The 21976-nt window shown below is 41.3% G+C and overlaps 1 protein-coding gene across 2 annotated transcripts in view; it reads left to right on the top strand.

The window, feature by feature from the left end:
- The window catches only part of GTF2E2 (general transcription factor IIE subunit 2), a 216059-nt gene that overhangs the window by 109873 nt on the left and 84210 nt on the right, over positions 1-21976 (top strand). For both annotated transcript variants that reach the window (XM_085641075.1, XM_085641074.1), the window contains exon 4: positions 8235-8342. In XM_085641075.1, the coding sequence (XP_085497201.1) occupies positions 8235-8342 (108 nt within the window). The remainder of the gene's footprint in view (positions 1-8234; positions 8343-21976) is intronic.

Genomic DNA, 21976 nt, shown 5'->3' with positions numbered 1-21976 from the left:
GGCACTGTATTTATTGTATTTAACCTATTTATTGTTCCACTGTATTTATTGGTCCACAGTATTTATTGATGCACAATATTTATTGGTTACAGTATTTATTGCCTCAGAATATTTAATTGCCTGTCTGTATTGCACTTTTATTTATGCCTTCAGTATTTATGATCACCCCTATTTATTGAATCATTAAGCCAGTATTTATTTGTCCTGCACTTTCTAAAAAATTTGTATATTGTGATTGTTATTTATTTTTTCCAATCAGCAACTAAGAGAAAAAGCAGATAAAGAAAGTTATTTTCATAATTTTTACGGTGTAGAGTCGTTTTTGGAACGGATGCACGCATGGTTATTGTTTGGGTATGTTGTATGCTTAGCACGGAGCCTGATTCCTGACCACTCGAGCCAAGCTACCACAGTGTGTCCGGAAGACCACCACCACCCCTTCTAGTGTGGGAGTGGTTTTCCAACAGTGTGGTTTTGGTTGTCGGTTTTTGGAGATGATTCCACAGATCTTCTAGGTGATTAAGGTAGTCAAAGTAGGGTAATGGATTACCTGCACCGTGGAACTGATAATCGTACTTCAACCGTGTGAATGTAGCAACCAAATACAAGAAGCTGTTCAGTGGTGATAGACGAGAGCTGGCATGGCGGTCCGGGTGCATCCCTTTTACCTCGGAGCGCTTCTAAAATCAAAGGACATAAAAACCAGCGGTTCTTTGAATCGTTACTCATCTCCTCTACCTCCCTTTTCTACTGTAGTGAAAGAAACTGCAAATGCCTCCTGGTCTTCACATTTTTAATTTTGTCATGTTCACACATGGTCTGAAATGTTCCCATACTCTAAAAGCCACCCCATCACTGTGGAAGAATAGGGGTTTTAGGACTACTGGCTGTAGAGTCAGGATTGAACGAAACCACTTATTGTAAAGGTGACATCACCTCTGTCATTTATCACGCCATATGAACCTTGTTGTCTGAATGAGCAACACCTGTAAATATGTTACATACACAGGCAATGGGAAAGTAGTTCTGCGGTGCCAACATAAGATCATCAGTTTTGGTCTGGACCCTAGAGGAAAACCTAGGAATGCAATGGGATCATATTTAAGTAAAGTGCCCATAGAGTGGCCCTCAGTCCGGCACAGGAGTGCAAAATTGTAGGCCGTAGCAGATTGACTGGATAATCCAAATACAGATGTCATGAGACACTGACATGACCCAGGCTGAGCTCTTAATTCCTATTGTATACAACAGACCTGGATGAGATGGAAGCGAACTGCTTGCTTCTCTCCCTTTTTTGACCTCAAGAACTGCTTTTTGGCATTCCCTCTACCTCTAAAACACACATACCTAATTATTTGCATAGAACTACAGTTTTGTACCATAGATACTACTATTTAGGACTAATCTTATAATAAGCATATAAACGCAAACAATATGATCACTTGCCTTGAGAATGCCCCAGACTTATTTATCCGGATGATCAAAACACGTCAGCTGTGTTACAACTTTGCTTAAAGTATCTATACAGAAATTATGTTGTCAAATTAAATAAGATTAAAGAAACCTAAAATGAATGGCCTTCATAATGCAATTTTTCTTATAAAAAAATTGACTGTAGTAGAAGTTGGTGTTAGCCTGAAGGACTAAACAGTCTGCTCTTTTTATGTCTAATGTAACGGTACAGTTTAAATAATAATAGGCACTAAGTGTTGAACTGGTTTAGTGGGGGTGGCCTGGGGCCTTAGACTTCGTAGACGAAAAACTAGAGACTGTTTGAGAATTCAGTCTGTGCATGCCTGGATGATCACATCCCAGTTTAACACATGCTGTAAATTAACTTTACTGGTAGCTTTCATGTCCAAAAACTGTAGACACTATGAGTGGATAAGCTATGTATAGCTACGTATGAACGGTAAATCCTTATCTTGGGCTTGTTCATCAAGATGGATAAGAACCGGCATGTGTGAAAGTTCCCAGATAGAAGCAGCCAACTTCTCTGTAAAAAAAGAAAAGTCTACATCAACTGCATTCATGGTAAATATTCCTTTATCCGAAATCTGAAGTCACCACCTTGGATTCTTATTTGAAAAGCTATATTATGAAGTCTATTTAAGCTTACATTCACCTCAAACTTGCATCCCTAAATGAGGCTACTTACTGCTTTGTACAGCATGTGCATCTTTATTAAATTTGTGAGACCCCATGAGTGTCGTTAGAATGGTGGAGGACAGAGCTAGGTAACTGAATAATCTTTAGTATTATAATTCCAAAATGGATCTTGGAATCTATATTCAAAATAATGAACTTCATACCAGCCTCTACCGAAAAGAAACAGCAGTCAATTCTATTCTGCATGTGGGCAGCTGTCATAACAAACATAATGTGCTCAATAATCAGCGGGGTGAATTACTACGTATCAAACATAATTGCAGTGAGAACAAGGTCTTCCTGGAAAAGGAGCACAAATGGTAACCAGATAAGAACACCAGGGCTACTGTTCGTAACACCTTAAAAACAATGCATGAAATTGCTAAGATCAGATATACTGAGATCCTCTAACCTAAAACTGATGCATCTAAACCAAAGCCGGAATTATTATTTTTTTATTACTGACTATCATAATGCCCACTATCTTGTGAGAAGAATACTGAGAAGATGTTGGCACCTAGTATCTCAAAATCCATGTATTTCTGATTGTATCAAGAACTTTCCTGAAATGGGGTTTCATAGAGCACGAAATTTAAAACGTCTGTTTGTTGTGTAAATCAATTTGTGGATAAGAGAACCATCAAATCTACCTTTTTGAACAGGCCTGTCGGTTTACACATATGCTGCAAGTGCAATATCTGCAAATAAGGCCTAAACAAAACACAAGACCGCACCTTACAGACTGGCCAAAATATTAGAATCACTAATTGGATTGATTGTAACAGCAAATGTACCAACTATGAGATATTCTGCCCATGCAACCAGCCGTACATTGGCAGTACTGTCAGACCACTTCAAACTAAAATCCAGGAACACTACCGGAGCATTAACACATTTTCAACTGACTAAGTGTATACCCACCACAATAAATCCTTTCCCGTTGCAGGTATAGAAATTATCAACAAACACCCGATGGATGGTATTCGAGAACTTAGACTCCGCAGAATAGAGAACAAACTGATTCTAAGATACCACACAATGAAAAATGGCCTCAACAAAGATACTGAACTGCACCATTGGTTGTATGAGGACTAAAATGTGACTGTCAGTTCCAATTTATTGTCACCTTCTTCTGTCTGTCCAACTACTATAGGAGTCCTCCAAACCCATCTTCCCTAGGACATAATAGCCTATACCGCCCCATAGAGTGGATTTTATCTTAGTCCTATGAGATCTTTCTTTGATTCGTTCCATTGTCTTCCCCATGGTTTCCCTGTAATCTGCATATAATTTAATATTCTTGACCATTATTTTTCTTTCTCAATCGCTCATTTTGCTCTTTCAAGTGAATCCTCCTTGATCCCTAGAGATCATTTTCCGAGTCTGGTTCGTAAACTTAATCTCGCTGACCCGATTCGCCTTTGGACCTTCAATCTTTCTAATACTTCCTTTAGGAAATGAGATGCCCCTTTGCATAATTGTACTAGCGTACCTGTTCCTGTTAATCTGACATTTGTGTCATACGCCAGGCAGGTTCCGATATCTCGATCCATCATGTTTGCCTAGATACTTATGGACACCATCCTATTGTACGACCTAGTTGGTTTATTTGAGTTTTGATCTAGACATCTCTGCTTTTAGTTTGCTCCCAGGACAATTTCTCCCCCCTAGCTTTACATTAGTACTAATATAGATATATCATCATCCTAGAACTTTCAGTATGGTGCCCACCATGGTGATAAGCGGTATCCCAAGGTATCTTCTATCACCTCATTATCTCAGGCTTACTTTTTGAATGACCGATACCTGACATAGTATTTCCTGTTATTCTTTTAAAATATGGCTCCCCTTGGGTAAATAAGTGACACCTTAAGCCTACTGTTAGCTCATGTTGTTTTAAGCAACTCTATTTCTTCCACTCCAATATGGCAACACTTATGCCTCTTGCTTAGCTGTGGCCACCGACTTTGCCGGTTACCTCCGAAAGTAGGTATGACTACTTCAATGAGGCGACATCAGCGGTGTCTCATGGATGACCGCAGGGACTACCTCCTTCCAAAAAGCCCTGCTCAACCACTATTGACTCTATTTGACAGACTTAGAGGTACATGTTTTCGAAAACTGCATGTTATTGCGCCACTTAAGCACTCCTTTTACTTCATTGAGCCGTTTCTCTTCTGTCCCAGCTTTGTGAATTCTCACAGACCGTAGAAGGTTTCCTTTGGCCGGACAGTACAGTAACCAGGCTGTCCCATTTTTGAATAAGTGATTTTCTGCAAATTACGGCGAGAACTCACTTTCCTACCAATCATATTCTTTTGCATAAAGATGAATAGTTCCCACCAATTTTGGTTTCATTGGATCTTGGCACGTACGAGCCAATATATTTGTATACTTGTCAATCCATTCATCCACGGTAAGATCCGATGTCTCCGTATATTTATGTAACATCTTTGGTGTTGGTGCATGCTCACTGGCAAAGGATCACGACTGAGTGACTTTCTACTTCTGCCTATGTAAACTATATCTCACTAATTTAGTTCTGGGGACGTGGTCATTAATCTTCTCCCTCTGTACTATTTTGGACCGCTGACCCTTAGAAGGGGTGTGAATACACCTGAAAGGGGAATCAATAGAAATGACATATGGCACACTTATGGTGGCCAACCAAGTTGCATCTCCTGATTAGGAGATGTCCCCCTGTGCACAACTGTTGATCCCAAATAATGGGTGAGAATTTGATCAGAATAAATAATTCTACAGTTAAACAATTTGCTCCTCGCTGTGATGTTTATTTACATCGGTGTAAGGTATTGCTTCATATCAAATTTCATGCCTGTTTTAGGCGCAAATCCATACGTATATGTTCAATACATCAATCCCGATGCATTTCGGGCAACCCAGTGCCCTTCATCAAGGGAAAACATCTGTAAGGAGATGACTACAAGCTCTTACATGAAGAAAGGACCCCAAAAGGGTTTAACCATGCAAATGAGAGTGTGAAGCTTTATCTCCCACATCTAAAAAGAAAATAAGAGAGAGAGTGGAAAACCTCATGGTTTCGTTCACCCACTATGATGATGTTTTCCACTCTCTCTCTTTTCATTTTCTTTTTAGATGTGGGAGATAAGGCTTCACACTCTCATTTGCATTGTTACACCCTTTTGGGGTCCTTTCTTCATGTAAGCGCTTGTATTTATCTCATTACAGATGTTTACCCCTGATGAAGGGCACTGGGTTGCCCGAAATGCATCAGGATTGATGTACTGAACATGCACGTATGGATTTGCATTTGTCTTATATACTTCACACTTTTTAGATTAGAAAGTGAATCCCCAGTAGCACGCTACACCATTTCAAACCTGAAGCATCTTGGTAGTACGTGTCTCCAACTTCATTACACTTATACACTTATAGTGGCAACAATTTTATATTTCTAATAGTATTCATAAACAGACATTTTCACGTTTTCACAGTTCTCAAATACTTAATTAATCTTCATATTGATTCACAACTAGAGGATGGTATAACCCATAGGAAATTCGGAACGTGCATGTTCATTTTCATAATTATTCTGCACCTATGGATGTTTTCTAATTTATCAAACTGATCTAGTGCTGATAATTTAAATAATTAATTTGTATAGTCATGATGTTTTCTAAATGATACAAAAAGATGATGGACGCAATGCTGAATATTGTCAAACACTCACCCCAGTCACAGATGTGGATTAAATCCATAGTTTTCCTGCTCACCATGCCACCCCAGTTTGGACCCAGCCATATGCAAATCAGTCTTGCCCCTGCTCCCCATGGGAAAAGTCCAGCCACGAATGGCCAAGCCAGGTCCTCCTTAGACCTTAAAGAATCATCCTGGGACCGGTTTCGGGGTATCGCCCCTCATCAGCCAGGCTAGCTTGAGTCCAGTGGAATGGAGAGCATGGAACACACATCTGGGCATACCCGTCCCTCTCGGGATTACAAAAGCAAAAGAGAACAATTGATGGACAGAATGTTGAGCAATGTCAAACATTCACCGCAGTACAGAGATCGGGGCAAAATCTATCATTTTTTTGCTCCCCATGTCATTTCAGTTTAAACCCAGCCATACGCAAATCAGTCTTGACCCTGCTTCCCATGGGAAAAGTCTAGCCTTAACTGCCAGGCCAGGTCCTCCCTGGACTGTAATAAAGCATCCTGGGATTGGTTTCGGGGTATCAACCCTCATCATCCAGGCTAGCATGACTTCAGTGGCATGGAGACCATGGGACCCACGTCTGGGCATACCCTTCCAGCTTAGGGCAACTATAGCAGCACAAAAAGATGGACGGAATGCTGAACATTGTCAAACACTCACCCCCAGTGACATGACCCGATCTCCCTAATTGCATAAAGTTTGTACGTCATAATTATATGCAGTGTTCACCTATTTGGATTTTGGTTTTGTAATGTCCTCCGAATGAATATCGAAAATTCCTTATTGCATATTGGGTGTTCGCCTATCTGTTGGTAACTTGATAATATCTCTTGCTGATTACAACGGTTTTCTTTTGAGTTGGGTTCACACGGTTTTCTGCCTTGGGATTTTCTGGTCTCCTTACTTTCTCTTTGGCCTCTATGCCAATGGCAATACCAAATGTGGGTTCAAATTGTGCTTATTTTCCTACAAATGTTTTGCATATTGTCAGCATTGAGAAAGCCCCAGGCCCGTGCTTCAGGAGGGGCGAAACACGTGTTAGCTGTTTTCTGGATATTGTCTTTTTTTTTTTCTCATTTGGGAATCAAATTGGATTACTAGAAGAATAAAGACTTATCCTTTCATTATTCTTTATTCACTCTTCCATTTTTTAATTTTAATACAAAATATTATTTAGTTACCCAGCTTTGTCCTTCACCATTCTCACGGAACTTATTTTAACGGATTAGGGGTCTCCTATTTTGAACATCTGGGTCCCATCTGTTGTGCCCTTGAACTAGGACAGATAAACTCTGGGATAGTTTACCCCTTCAGCCATTCAAACCCCACTAGTGTGAAGAGGATGCGGAGAATGAGAAAATGGTGCCGATCTGAGGATGCTTGTGGAACAATGTATTTAGTGTATCAAGAAGGGTCTGGTAACATACTTGAGGATATGCCCACATATTTATTTATTCTCTAAAGGTTGCCATGGAGGTAGTCTGTTTACGCACAGCACGTGAATCACTTCTAGCGAAGCTCTTGGTGTTGAACTCTGCACGAACAATGCTATTTTCTTACATTATTTTTTTATTATGTTTTAGGCGTATCATGAAACAATAGCAAACCCCAAATACAGAAGGCATGTGGACAGGCGTACAAACATCAATGTACAATGCGTAGTATTTTTGCAATTTCGGCCTGCTGTTTGCATCACGAACCCCTACAGTTCGTCAGTGGGTCTCTACCTCCCTGATAGCCCCATCCCAGCATTCCTCGATCTTCAATGCTACTCTTCAATACTACCTGTTAACTTCCCTGTTCTCTGCCTTCCAAATTCACTAGATCAGTGTATCATTGGCCACATGCTTTCCTTTCTGCCACTCCTCTTCCACCCCCTCTGTTTTCAGCCTTCCTGAATGTTGCACGGTCTCAGTGATGTGTTGTCTTCTGCCCTTTTGTTGAACCTTTTACCCCTTTGGTAGATCTGTGTTAAGCAAATATTTAAAAAAATACATTTTAGTCATAGCTCTTGAGCTGAAAAGTAGGTGAAAAGTGCAAAATTCGTACTTTTTGTTAAAATAGGCCTATTTTTTTGCCCTTCTAATCTTGACTTTTTTCAGATGGTATGAGGCGAAGGATGTGGGCTCAATAGCACACACTGTGTTGCCCTGGTATGCAGCATCCTGTCAATTATTGCGTTCTTGAGGTGTATAGCCTGGCATGGGGACGTCTTTAAATGGAATTTACTGCTGCATTGACAAGCTAGATGTGGTATCCTGTTCAGTGAAGTATTTGCCACAAGATAAATTGAATTGTGGTGTGTTTTTCACAGTGTTGGTCATTTAAGAGATTGTCTATACAACAATGGACAGCCTGAGATATCATAATTATCCTTTTTCTGTCTGCAGACTCGCCACCAGCGGGGAGATGTTCATCCACTGTCTCTTGAGGAAATTTTAGATGAAACTCAGCACCTTGACATTGGCATCAAACAGAAACAGTGGTTAATGTCCGAGGTAAATATGTTAAAAAGCACCGCCACACTTTTCAATGCATGCTGTGTTTGTTTCTTGTATCCTGGTTCTGAAAAGCTTGTCTTCATTTGCTGTTTTTCTGCATGGGGTAGATCTTGTTTACGATTGCTTGGGGAGCCCCAATACCTGACTCATGGAAGGGAGCTGAAGTCATCCCTGTTTCCAAAAAGGGTGACAAGAGTAATCCGATTAATTATAGGCCAATTAGCCTAATTGATTGCATCCAGAAAGTATTTTGTCGCTCCCTCCTAGTAAAGATATAGGCTTGTATGGCCGAAAATCACATACTGTCCCGCTACATAAACAGGAGCAATTGATCAAGTCTTCTGTTTTCTTCTCCTTTACTGGAAGGTGGTGGTATTGGGCAAGGAGAGTATGTATGTAGCTTTTATAAACCTGAAGTCAGCATTAGACCTCGTGCCTTGGAATATGCTTTTGCTGGTGCTGAATGAAATGGGGATACCTTTACAAATCCTGTCACTATTTGAACGCCTCCACACAGATAATTACGCTAGGGTGAGATGGGGTGGACAGGGCCAAGTTTCCGATTCCATCAAAATCAGCAGGGGGGTCCGGCAGGGCTGTGTTTTGGCTCCAACTTTATTTTCCTTATATATCAACCAAGTGGTTGATTTCTTAGCCAGAACACAAGCGAATGCACCATCACTAGGTAAAGACAAAAAAATCGCAGCTCTCCTTTTTGCAGATGACACCCTTCTTGTTTGTAAAACACGTAGGGGGCTGCAAACGTTACTAAATCAATTCAAGTCCTTTTGTGACGAGGTAGGCCTTGAAATAAACACCTCAAAAACAAAACTTATGATGCTGAACCCCCACAACTCATTTAAAGGTCGCCTAACTCTAAATAACACCCCCCTAGAGAGAGTGAGTTGTTTTAAATACCTGGGCTTAAAACTGTCAGAAGGCATGTCCTGGAAACAACACCTAATTTAGGCCAACCTAAAGTATACACAGGTAACGGGCGCCGCGAGGAAAGAACACTGTTGCTCTTACACAAAACCGGTTGCACCAGCCCTGGAAATTTACAAAGGCAAGGCTGTGAGTAGTGCCCTTTATGAGGCTGAGTTGTGGGGTTTGGAAAAATAGAACGACTTAACAGTTGCGGAGAACAAGTTCCTTAGTAACTTGGTGTCTCTTCCCACAAGTACTCAATTTATCCCCCTTAAATTGTATATGGGCGTTAAATCTGTTAAGGATTTAGAAAAACTCTGACCGCTCCTGTTTTGGCAGAGACTAGTCTTGACCCCTGAATTGTCCACATATGACCTAGCTTTTGATGAAGTTTGTTCCTTAGACGCATTTAAGAAAATAGGTTGGATCAGGAATATTAGAAACCTACTCCATATCGTTGGAGTAAAGGGAAGACGTAGCAATTGTCCAGAATTGCCCACAAGAATACAGATTAAAGTAATGTACTGGGATCGAGTAGCACAGAATGAATCCATGGGTAGCAATCCAGGTAGACTAATCGAGGATTTTAAACTATCATGTACCCTGGAAGGTTATCTTGATCTTATTTTGTTGCCGGCTGATAGAAAACTCTATATTCAATTTAGGCACGGCTCTCTACCCCTGAACTCACTTACAAATTTGTGGTCATGTAACGCTGCTGAGAACAAAGACTGTCTGTGTTGTTCTGCTCCAATCGAATCGATTGGTCACGCTCTCTTTGGTTGCCCTGCATACTCTGGACCTAAAAGAACATGGTTAACCCCTATTTGCAAACTGCTTGGAACCTGACATTATTCTGCAGCTTTGCACATACTAAAATCAGACACAAGACCTCTGTTTGTATGCTCATTAGCAAAATTCCTGGGACATATGTGTCGAATCAGTAGGAAGCTCAAAAGTCTATATCTTTCAGGCACTGTAAGTGGGGGAATCTACTGTAAGCTCTACGATGTGCAATTAGCTGAGCAACCCCCCTCGAATAGATTTCAAGGATCCTCATGGCAGTGGAAGTACCACTTTAATAATCCTATGCATAGCGTTTCAGTGCCTTAGTTTATTGGAATGATTGTATTTTTATGCATTAGGCTATATGAATTGACCAGCTAGCAGTTTTATAAAGGTAACCAATGTGTAGTTTTTTCTAGAAAAGGCTTGCATTTTAAACACTAAGTTATTCAAACTGTCTAGCTTTTTCTTAAGTGCAAACAGTGGTTTTATTATGTGTAAATATTATTGGGTTGTATATATGTATTCTGCACTTTTATGGTCTGACAACCAAAATAAAGTTTATTGAATTGATTACTAAATGCCTACCGAAGTAAAGTTTTATTATAAAGACATGGCAACTCATATGCATGACTCCAAACCTATTTTAAATCAGGTGGTGTGACTGCTTTTTGAGGTATGTTTTTCGTTACGCAATAGCAGGCCATTTTCACATGCCACCGTGTACCATCTGTATTACATTTTCTCCGCTTGCCATTATCCCTGAGGGTCTTCAGCTGTGATTGCTTTTTCTCACTTCCATCCACCCATTGTCTTGCCCTGACTCCATCTTGCAAGCTCGGGTGAGGGTGCACATCGACCTCGAAAACGCATAGAGGTAGTACACACAACTTAAGTGCTGCTTGTACACACAACTTGAGTGCTGCTTGGTCATCTTTGTAGTTATTTTCTTTTCTTGTTCCCTCTCATTATGAGATCCTGCAAGGACAGGCATGAGAAGGAAACCTAAACTGTTGTTTGTATTGATCCCCAAAAGTGGCTATCTTTGAAACTGCAGAAAGCTTATGTCCTTTCCCTGCTCTGCATGGCTAATCGTTTCCTAATATTGCTAGCTGGTGGCATGGTAATGTTACTATAGATGTTGAACCCCATTGTAAATAAACATCACTAAGGAACCATAGACCTGTTTCACACAACTGTCTGACTCATCTGAAATCCTATTCTCCTCTTTCTGAATCCCTACAGAAACAGACCGGTTCAGTGAAGTATTTTCAAAAAGAAATCTGCCACTAAAGCTCTTTGTACAAGTGGATATTTTTTTTTTTTAACTGTTTTTATTGCTAACAAGGGTGCATCGATCGGTGCATGGCATAATGCAGTCATCTTGGCAGAGCAAAACAAAATATCGACATTGTCCCATTACATATACTGAACCAGGAATACATAGTCCAGCTGTCCCCGGAAGTTGCCCTTCATTCTATAAAGTACATCATTGAAACAGAATCAAAAATATGATGGAACAATCGACTGGGCTGATCAGATTAATACATTATTTCTAGCTGTCCAGTGGGGAGGCTCCTATAGCATCTTCTAATTGGGCCATCAATGTTTGTCTCTCCCTTCTCAATTCCACTGTAGGGGAAATGCAGATGTTCCCCCTATATTTGTTCCACTTTCCCCATTTATGATCCCATTTTTTAGGGCATCCCCGTCCCTTGAACACTGTTTTTTCTGTGATCATTGCACAATCCATGTCCTTCGCCCAGTCACTTAATCGTGGAGTCATAGCCGACCCCCAATTTTGGGCGATGTTGCGTTTGGTGATAGTCCAACCCATCGTGGCCCACGTCTGCTCCGCCTGTGAGAGGTCAGTAGCCTCCCATATATTAAGGAGGCAGAGTTTGGGGGAAGGTTTAAGGGGGTTTGTCACATGTCCTTGCCAGTTGACAGGTGACTTCTTCCCAGTAATAAGTGGATACTTTATTCTGTTAGAGTTAGTAACAGAACTTTCCAACCCATCGCAAATATGATATTTTAAGGTACACAGGGATTAGTTTACTTTATTCTGAAATTCTGACTGCTGAAAGCCGCTGAAATCTCTGGGGGGGGAGGGGGGGTGGAAGTTACACCAAAATGAGAAATTTCTGGGGGAATCAAGCCCAGAATTACTGTGTCCCTCTTAATTTACCATTTCTTTGTAGAACCTCTGGATCTAGTTTACAATGGGCCTGATTTCCCCACTCCTGGAGTTACCTGTACGACCATAACCGGAAACTCTTGGGGTGGAAAATAAGGGCCCATTTCCCAAGCCACTCATAATTAGACCCTTTTCCCTTTCCTTTGGAGAAAAAAGCCAAGGTCATGCCTGTCACAGAGTACCTGAAAAACCACCTCCTATTTATTATAAAATTTAAAAAAAAGGCAAATATGAGAAATGGTTTTATTTGAAGTTTGGGCCATTCTCCATCTGGTGTTCTGAAGCAAAGATTAGTAGTGGTGCTTCTGTTTCCAATGTCAAGTGAAACGAAACAGGAGTAAACCCGTTATCCCAGCTGAGACCGGGTAAGTATTATAGCAATAGAACAACGTCTCTGGTAAATCATACAGGGGGGCTGTTCATCAAACGTGTATCAATCACATAGCACGGGAAAGGGACGAGGAAGACCAAGTTAGGGTGGAAGGGTTGTTATTTGCATAAAGAAGCACTAAAACACAACTAGATTGCAGTAACCATAACAACCAAATGTGCACTGGAAGTGTTGCAGTGAGTGAACAGCGCAGTGACACAGGTAATTAAGAAACAACGTAATTTCGTGTTAATGTTGTCACGCAAAATTACAACTAATACACCAGCATAATTTAAATTTCGCCCGGGCCTATACAAAATCAGAAGGACAGCAGGAGACAGAATTTGTACCTTAATCTGTAACTGGAAATTCCTTGCCTAAACCCACAAAATATTGAACTATTTCAGTCATGTCTTGCATGCATTGTCGTACAGGCTGTCTTACGTGTTCAGTTTGCATTAATATTCTGATTTGATTCAGAAGATCCTGCATCATAACTGGTTACTCCTCGGTTCTCTTAAACTTTTTTCTACTTTAACAGAAGAAGTACATTAATTGGCGGTCTTTTGCTTCTGATTTGGTTCAACCACTCAATCAAAACGTGATCGATTTTAACGAAGTGTGCATCCTCTGTATGGTGTCTAGTGCAGCAATAAATATATTTTGATGCAGTTTTGAAACTTTATGCCTATTCAAGTGTGGTAATAAAATCTTTGCTCAACAAAATATCGATATGTTTCTACCCTGTCCTTCTGATAGCAAATCTTTGTACTTATAACATAAGTAGCAGAGTTCTTTAGAGAGAAAAGATATTCTAAAAAAATGTATTATTTTGACTTGATTTATTTACAGCACACCCATGAATGTTGGAGCCCTGACCTGTTTAATGTCAAAAACAGGTTTGCTTTTGACATCTAAACACTTTTGCCGCACTGGTTTTCGACATTGAAGCATTCCAGACCCACGACTGCTTCTCATTCGTTGGGAATTCGTTTGTTGTCTGCACATCGATTGCTGTTGATATTGTTGCTACCTGGACACTGATTTTGATTTCAAACATTTCTCTATAAGTGACGTTCACACCTAACAAGAGGTTACCACCTTGATTTTTCATCCCAGTGGAGGACCATTGTACACACCAGTACAACCTCTTGCACCCAGGTTTCAAGGCAAACTGGGGTGCATTCCCTATGGAAATTGCTGTTGACTCTTGCATGGTCTTCTGGAGTTGATATTTCCTTCGGATGCCTCATTCTCCTTCGAGGGATCTGGATTCACGGCACATGCCAAGGAAGAATAGACAAATCAGGTCTTCCTCTTGTACACCAACGCCATTTCCTTCGGGTGTTGGGGACATATATTATCCTACACTTATACATCACTCACAAGCTCAACATCAAGTGTCTTTCTGATAGATACCAGCTATCATGATGTGTTCGTATGAAGATCATTGTAGTTGAACATCCTTCAAATGACTCCTCAGACACCAGTGTTGGTAATAATGAAGATGCTTCATCCCAGACTCTGCTCAATTGGCATAAGGAATCCGTTGTCACGCTGGCTATGCAGAAAGCTTTAACCTCCTGTTTATTAAAAAGGTACAAGCCACCACAGCAGATTCCCTAACTTCTTAAAAGTAGAACCCAACCCAGTCTCCGGATACACGCTTTGGCACCTCTAATGTTGGCACCTCCTGGGCTCCACACAGCCCCATTGGTTTTCTGTGATAGCTGTGAAGCGTGACTGTCCTTAGGCTCAGTACTTGCTGCTTGTTCTTGTTCAAGGGGCCAGTCCTCTCCAGGAGTCCAGCACGTTCACACCCATCTTTGCAGTGGGTATCATAAAACAGTCTTGCCTCAGTTCATCCTTGGCTCCCAGCCATCATTCCGCTCTAGGCCTTTGGAGCTACATGTGCCTTCTTCTCCACAAAAGGTGTATGTGGAGGCTGTCTATTGTGGTGCCCCCCCCCCCAGACCACCCACCTTGCAAAGAACAATTCATTTTCGCATGTAGGGGACCATTCCCCTTCAGAAGCTTTCCAATTATTCTTGCCATCAGTGGAGTGTCCTACCATGTCTTTCTCATCTACTTCTGGGTATCAATGTAGACAAACTCTGGCCTGCTTTTACCGTTCAAAGGGCAGCGCCAAGGACACAAGCTTTTGTGTTCCCAGTAGGGATTATGGGCCTGCTTATAGTGGCCTAGTGTCGCTTTCCCAGCTTCCAATCCACTGTGTTTCTTGTATGTTTCGACACCACCATCACTCATCTAGTGTACCCCTGATCATTGAAGGGTTGTGCCCCAGTGGTCTCTGTCTGATTTGACTGATGGCCCTGCTGCTCAGAATGTCACAAACTCAGTCTTGCAGCCCAGTGCTGCCTGAATCTACCTGTGTGTTCAGTCTGGCCACTCCTTTGCATTCTCTGAAATAAGCCCCCCTGCAGGTCATTCAACGTGTGGGTTGAGCTCAAGCTCTGCTCTACCTGGTTACTTACTCCAATGTCCTCTCACAAGTCACATGAGATTGAATCCCGCTTGCCCTCTTCTAGAATGGGAGCTGCACCAGGTCTAACCAGTTCACCTCCTGCACACCGCACCAGTCTTTCTGGCAGATGCCATTGCCCGTCTTTCAGCGGTCAACTCTGCTCCACAGCTGAATTCCCTTCAGCTTCTCCAGGACTGCCCTCTGGCACCTGCAATGTGCTATTCCACTGTTCCTTGGGTAGCCTGCTGATGGTATTTTGTTTTAATGTCAAATTTAGAGATCAGCAGGAAGGTGACCTTAGAGGGGCAAGATTTAAGGTTTGAGGAGATGGATACATAAGAACTACCCCCCTTGATTTACCTTTCTTAAAGCTTTAAATACTGCTTTTGGCTTTTTTAACAAAGTATTATCACTGGTTAAATTCAGAATTTTAAAATGTATGGGGTTCTTTGTTCCCATAGCTGTTATCACCTTTAAATGTATTTGTCTGCATTGTCTTTATCATGGGGCACAGAGCATGTGTTGGTATATAAGCTAACTTGCAGGTCAGTTAGTACTCTCAGTAGCTCTGCCATACCTTTCCACACTACTTAGTCTACCAACTGGTGCAGCACCTGTATGTCGTCAGGCTGCCTCAGTAGAAAATATAGGATTACATTCTAGTTGTTGTCCCTTACTATCACATGAAAGTTACTTCACCCTCCCCTCCTATAAAAACCAAACAAGTTTCATATAGTTGTTTTCCTGAATCCTAACCTGTAGACCATATTTAGTTGCTTGCAAATGTGTAGGTAACTTTAACTAGGGAACATGAAAGTATTTCTGAATTGGTTAGCTAACCAACAGGTCAGGTAGTAATCCACATATTCAGCCAGCAAACAAGCTCTGCCCTAGCCTTCAACACTAATTAAACTACTGCCTAAATGTGGTGGCCAAATTGAGTCTGGTTTGAGCAATTTGAAGATTTGGTTTACATTGTACTTGCTACTGCTTACAATCACATGGATGCTAATCTCCCCCTCCCTGCCCATGAACCCAAGCAGAGGCACTTGACTGGCATCCCACATGTAGCTTATCTGTCCTGTGTTTGCCAGGACAGTGCTTCTTACTAATAGACACCCCTATTGTAAACCGCTCTACTAAAGAACAGCACTTAAAAATCTAAACTCCTTGTCTTCTCCATTATCTTCTGGAACAATTACCCACCTCACAGATTTCAGTATCCTAGTAAATAAATAATGAAAGCTCTTCTAAATAAATGCATCTTGATTGGCACTTTGATTAATGAATATTTATTACCTTAGGTGCTTTTTGCCTTGCGGACCCTAATAAGCCTGACTTGCCGGCAATCTCTGAATCCTTGCTTAGGCATGATATTGGCCCTTTAATTGCTTCAGCAGTATTGGATGGGTAAATGGGCACTGGATTTCCCCTACAAAGGACAATGGGGCATACTGATTCTAATTAAACGGGAGTTCTTCGGGGTACAACCCATCTGAAAGCCAGGCGTTAAATGTCAATTTTCCCTGACTGATCCTATTACAGTTATCTACGGTCTACTTGGTTATTGTGGCAAATTTGCAGCCCTGCTGGCAGATTTTAATTATGCTCTTTAGTCTTAAAATCTTTGCATGTGGCTTGAGCTGCAAAACAACCCAAAAGAAAGCATTTCTTTTCCAAACAGTGGTATCTCTTGCCTTGAACGTGATTTTCAGAGAGGGATGCAATTATGACCCACCTGCCTACCATCCTGCCCTGGACAGACCAGTATTTAATTGACTTTGACATACCTTACACTAAACCTCGATGGCCAGTGACTAAAGTGGAAAACCTCATATAGGATTGGTTTCCGGCCTCAACAGCTCCCATCAGCTTGTCACATTCATGCGGGCATAAAGAGCTTTCTGGCACACTTTGGGTGGGTGATCAGTTCCCTGAATACTTTTCTCCTATTACAAAGGTAGTGGATGGGAGACCAGACCTAGGGACAATATGAGCCTTCCAGATGAGCTGTTCCTGGAAAAATGCCATAACGCAGTCCGCCTTCTATCCAAGGAAGAGTGTAAAGTATTTAAGCAGTGCATACACAGTAGAAAAAGTCACACAAATACTATCAGGCTCCACAATCTAGTCAAGTAAATCCAGATATGGGCTTTTAAAGATTTAAGTTAAAATATTGCCAAAAAAGTGAATGATAGTTTATAAAAGCAGCAGAAGGTGCCCAAGGCGTAATTTGGGGCTGATTGTGATGGAGCCCTTGCTGTATACAAGTGTATTGGCCTTGGAGTAAGTCTGGATGTCAAAAAGTTTGAAAACGTTTTCAGTTCCCAACCCAGAAAAGGGACTGTCACTTTTTGAGAATTTCCCGGAGCAGCCTGTAGCTGAAATTGTATCCAAAGGTTGGATACCTGAAGTAGTTTGGGCCCTCTGGAGTCTAGAGCTCTAAACATTTTTTGCTGAAAATATTCTAGTCCCACAGCAGAATGGGGCGTAATCGTGTTTTTCAGAGGTTCTTGGATTTTTGACTGGGATGAAGCTAAAATTAAATCCGACTTTGAGGAAATGCCAGTCAGATACTTTTCCCCACAGCTTCCATATCTTCCTTATCTCCTTCTGAAGTTCTGGGGGAAAAGATTCCCAAAGTTTCCAAACTCTCTTCTGGTGGCCAAACCATGACAGGAGGACACTAAGGCCCTTGGGACCTCAGGGGAAGGCTGTTAGAGATTCCACGGGTGTCAGTCAGAGACCAGCTGCTCCAGTCCACGTCCATTGATCGTCTGGGTACTTCAGAGAAAAGGCCCTTTGCAGCCTGTTGTATCCATGAACCCATACAAGAGGTCAGCCATCTGACCGTTGGAGGTCATTTCTTTGTCCTGGGTACAGAAGAAGAACGATCTGTCCTTCTCAGGTCACATGCAGCAGGTCCAGTTCTCTTCTGATTGTCTGCAGGTCAAGAAAGTGTGTTAAAGAGGAGGCGATGTGGTTCAACTTTTATGGTGAAACTAGCTAGTGGGTGTTGGTGACTCCTTCCTTCCTCTATGACCAAGAAAAAGTGCCTGGGAGCAACCCTGGCCACGTTTTCAGGAGTTCCTGTTTGTCCGACTGAAAACAATCCAACAATGCCCCTCACTCTCAGAATCCAAGATGGGGAAACCTTTCCCCACTTGTGCAGCTGATCTTCTTGCCTCGGTGAAGAAAACACCTTACTGCTCTTAGCGTATTGTCTCTGGTCTGGGAGCGGTTTTCACACATCTTTAACACCTAATTCAGACCAGGTACAGGCTGTTCAGTGCTGGAGAACTAATGCAAATTAGCCCCCTGCAGCTTAAGCTACGGTGAAGTTAAGTTTCTAAAGGTTACATTTTCTATATAATTAATAACAATCTGAGTTTATCTTCAGATTGGACTTTTATTAAATATGAAAAAGTCTTTGCATGAAGTCTGTAGCTAGTACAGGTCAAAAGTTAAAGATTGAAATGTATAATATGTACTTTGGCGTTTCCTGTTTGACAGTTACAGCATGGCCAGTTACAGTCGTTTTAGGACTATTCATTGGGTGCGAACATTCCATTTCTCATGTCACGCATGCTCCATTCTTAAGTGTTATGCACTCGACTTTATGGGCATTAGGGTGCTCTTAGGGGTGGTTTATTTAATATTTAAGATCAGGAGTTCCTTTTTGTTAAATAGATGATTTTGACAGGTCTGTGCAGCAGGGTTCAAGCTGCTGCTGTCAGGCTATAATGGGTTGACCGGAAGCCGTGTTTTCACTGCCTCGGTAGTGGATGCCACAATAAGTGCTTCAGTTTACAAGTGACACCCCCTTAGATTTGTAATATAACCAGTGAAGCCTGGGAAGCCCACTTTTCTAAGATGTATACAGCCCCATCCCAGAGTGAGGACCTTTTAAACTTTCATGTTGCTTTGCGGATTCCGATATCCGTGTCAGAAGTTGAGGACGCCATTCATCAAAGCTTAGGTAATAAGGCCCCCGGCCCTGACGAGCTCTCCATTGACCTTATCAAGCATAAACCAGAATTCTGGGCGCCCCTTTTACTTAATGTTTTTAATAATTTAACAAATACTTTTATTCCTAGCACATGGTCTACCCGCATTATCGTTCCGATTTTTAAAAAAGGAGACCGATCCAACCCTAGTTGTTACAGACTGATCTCCCTGATTGACAATACTTTGAAGATTCTTGAGAGGATCCTGTTCAACACAATTACGTCTTGGGCTGAGGGGGAACATATTTTGAATAAGTGCCAGCTAGGTTTTAGAAGTAAATTGGGAACTGTGGAACAGTGCCTAAATCTTAATCTGATTGTTGGCAAATACACTATAGCTCGTAAGTCGCCCATTTACCTGGCTTTTATGGACCTCACCTCAGCCTTTGACTTTGTCAACAGGTCACGCTTGTGGTCACCTCAGGATCAGAATGCCTGTTAGACACTTGCACTTTCCCATATTTGGGCCTAGTATTTTCCGGCCATGGCCCTTGGGCAGCTCATGTTGCCCATAGTAGAAGTACATTTCTAAAGGCCACTAATTCTATTCTGAACCTCCCGCAACCCAAAAGAGCCGAGGTAGTGCTATCCATAACCAAAATGTATAAAACATAGTGCATTCCTACTGCAACATATGGCGAAGAAGTCTGGGGCTTCACAAAATGTAGTAGTATGCAGGGAGAGGAAAACAGATTTTGCCCGAAACTTTTAGGGGCCCCAATTTCCTCCTCACATTTTGTTTGCCATAAGGAATTAAAATATTTTTATATCGAAGATTAGATCCGGGCTCGCCCTACCATATTTTGGCTAAAAGTTTGGCAAAACCCAGCAGCAACTTTGACGAGAGACCTAATAGCTGACTGCCTTAAATGTGATAAGGGTGGAGACATACCTTGGCTTGCCGCTGTCAGAAAAAGTTTGATCAGCGTGAATCTCGAACACATTTTTCTAAACCCAAGTAATTTGGAGGGAATTAACAAAAAGACCCTCCAGGAGGCTGTATATGAACAATACAGCAATACAAGAGATGCCATAGAGCTCTTGAAATAGTCAGTTGCAAGGTATATGTCTTTGGTGGACGCTAACAGCCCCCCATCACATCTGCCATCCAGCTATCTTTTAAAGAATATAGGTCGCTGGGAGAGAAGTTTGCTCTTTCGCCTTAGGGCTGGCACCTTAAAATACTCACTCTGCTTCCCTATAGGCTTTAATATCAATCTTGAGCAAACGCCTTGCCCTTGTGGCACCCGCAGCAATCAATCAATGCTACACTTTTTATTTTTCTGCAATTTTTATCTAAAATACACTAAACAATTCTTGATCGCTTTCTTTAAGGCAACTGCCATCACCGACTATAGAATAGCCTATTTGGAAATTCTTAAGCTTAAGAGCGATGATTTGATTTTTTTGTGTAAGCTCTTTTTTGAGAGCGGCAGCTCATTCACATGCCTCAATGAGCACCCCGTAACTAATCTTATCATGCGGTTATTCGACATGAGTCATAAATACTTATAATGGGATGATGTTCAACATGAAACTGCTGCTTTGTATATTATATTCCTCTTTTTTTTAGCTTATAATTGATTGCTTCTTATTATTGCTGCTAACTGTATACATCTGATTGCACTTCATTATATTATGCGGCTATTTGTTGAATATTTGAATGAACTTTATTATATTATGTTGCTACCCATTAAGGGCCATAAACCTTCCGTGTTCCAATGCCATTTATGACGTTGCTGTTCTGCATATCATGTCCTCATGTCCACTGTGCATTGTTTTTAAATGTATGTACTTTTGCTGGAATTTTTGGTCTGTGCTTTTATGGATATTTCATATCCGAATAAAGATTTATTGAATTGAATTGAATTTACAAGTGATATTAACTTTCAATGCCATGGCTGTACTACTGCTCAGTACCATATACTATAGCCTTGTATGAAAGTTAAATATGCCATCTGGCTTTAAGCCAATTTTGACATGTTTTAGGGATCTGAGCATATACACTGGGCACTGGATAGCAGTGACTTGGTGCTAGAGTTCAAGATCACCAGCAGGTGAGTCCCATACTGGTGGTGACCACCAAACAAGGGATCGGTGTGCAACACACATGTTCTACATTAGATGTCTCCTTGGTGATATAGACTTTTCTGTTATTCATTAGATGTCTAAGCTCAGACCAGATTCCTTTATTCTTTAAGAATGCATCAGTGTTGCCTTGTCTGATGAATTTACAATCAAATACAAATCTTCTAGACTTTGCCAAGTTGGTAAAAGCTGGTGTAATTTAACAACCATAGGTGTTTGTGGAAAATAATGACCAAATGTTGACTGTAAGCCTTCAGAAGCACAGTCATTTCAGCTTTCCCTAACTAATGAGATCTTGGGAGATAACTGATGATATAGTTGTCATTCCTGTCATGTTTCTAGATCTCACTTCAGCATTTGACACGGTTAGCCAAGTGGGGGTTGTGCTGAAAAGTATTGGCCTGGATCACCTCCTTCCTGTCTGATCCATTTCAGCAGCTACTCATTTGCCCTTTTTTTGCATTCCTTTGACATCTGTTTGGGTATGCTGCACAACCTTACTCATTGTCCCCTTCTAAGTGAACCTTCTGCCTACATTAATTTCAAGTTCTGAGATATGTGTTCTTTTCTTTTTACGTATGAAAAGGATGCACTGATATTGCTACGCAATGCACCAAAGCCTCATTTTTACTCCTTTATTGGTGCACTGGATGTTTCTTGACTAAGCTGTAAGAATGAGCTCCTTGTCTTTGGCAAGACACTCCTGTGGACAGATTTTCTGGCCAGAAATATTGGTCTCCTGTTGGTGCTAAAAGTAGTGTGTCTTACTTG

The sequence above is a fragment of the Triturus cristatus genome, chromosome 2_2 (assembly GCF_964204655.1).
Source record: "Triturus cristatus chromosome 2_2, aTriCri1.1, whole genome shotgun sequence".
In the NCBI taxonomy this organism is placed as follows: Eukaryota; Metazoa; Chordata; class Amphibia; order Caudata; family Salamandridae; genus Triturus; species Triturus cristatus.
Note: the sequence above shows the minus strand (reverse complement) of the source record. Positions and strands in the feature narration are given on the sequence as shown.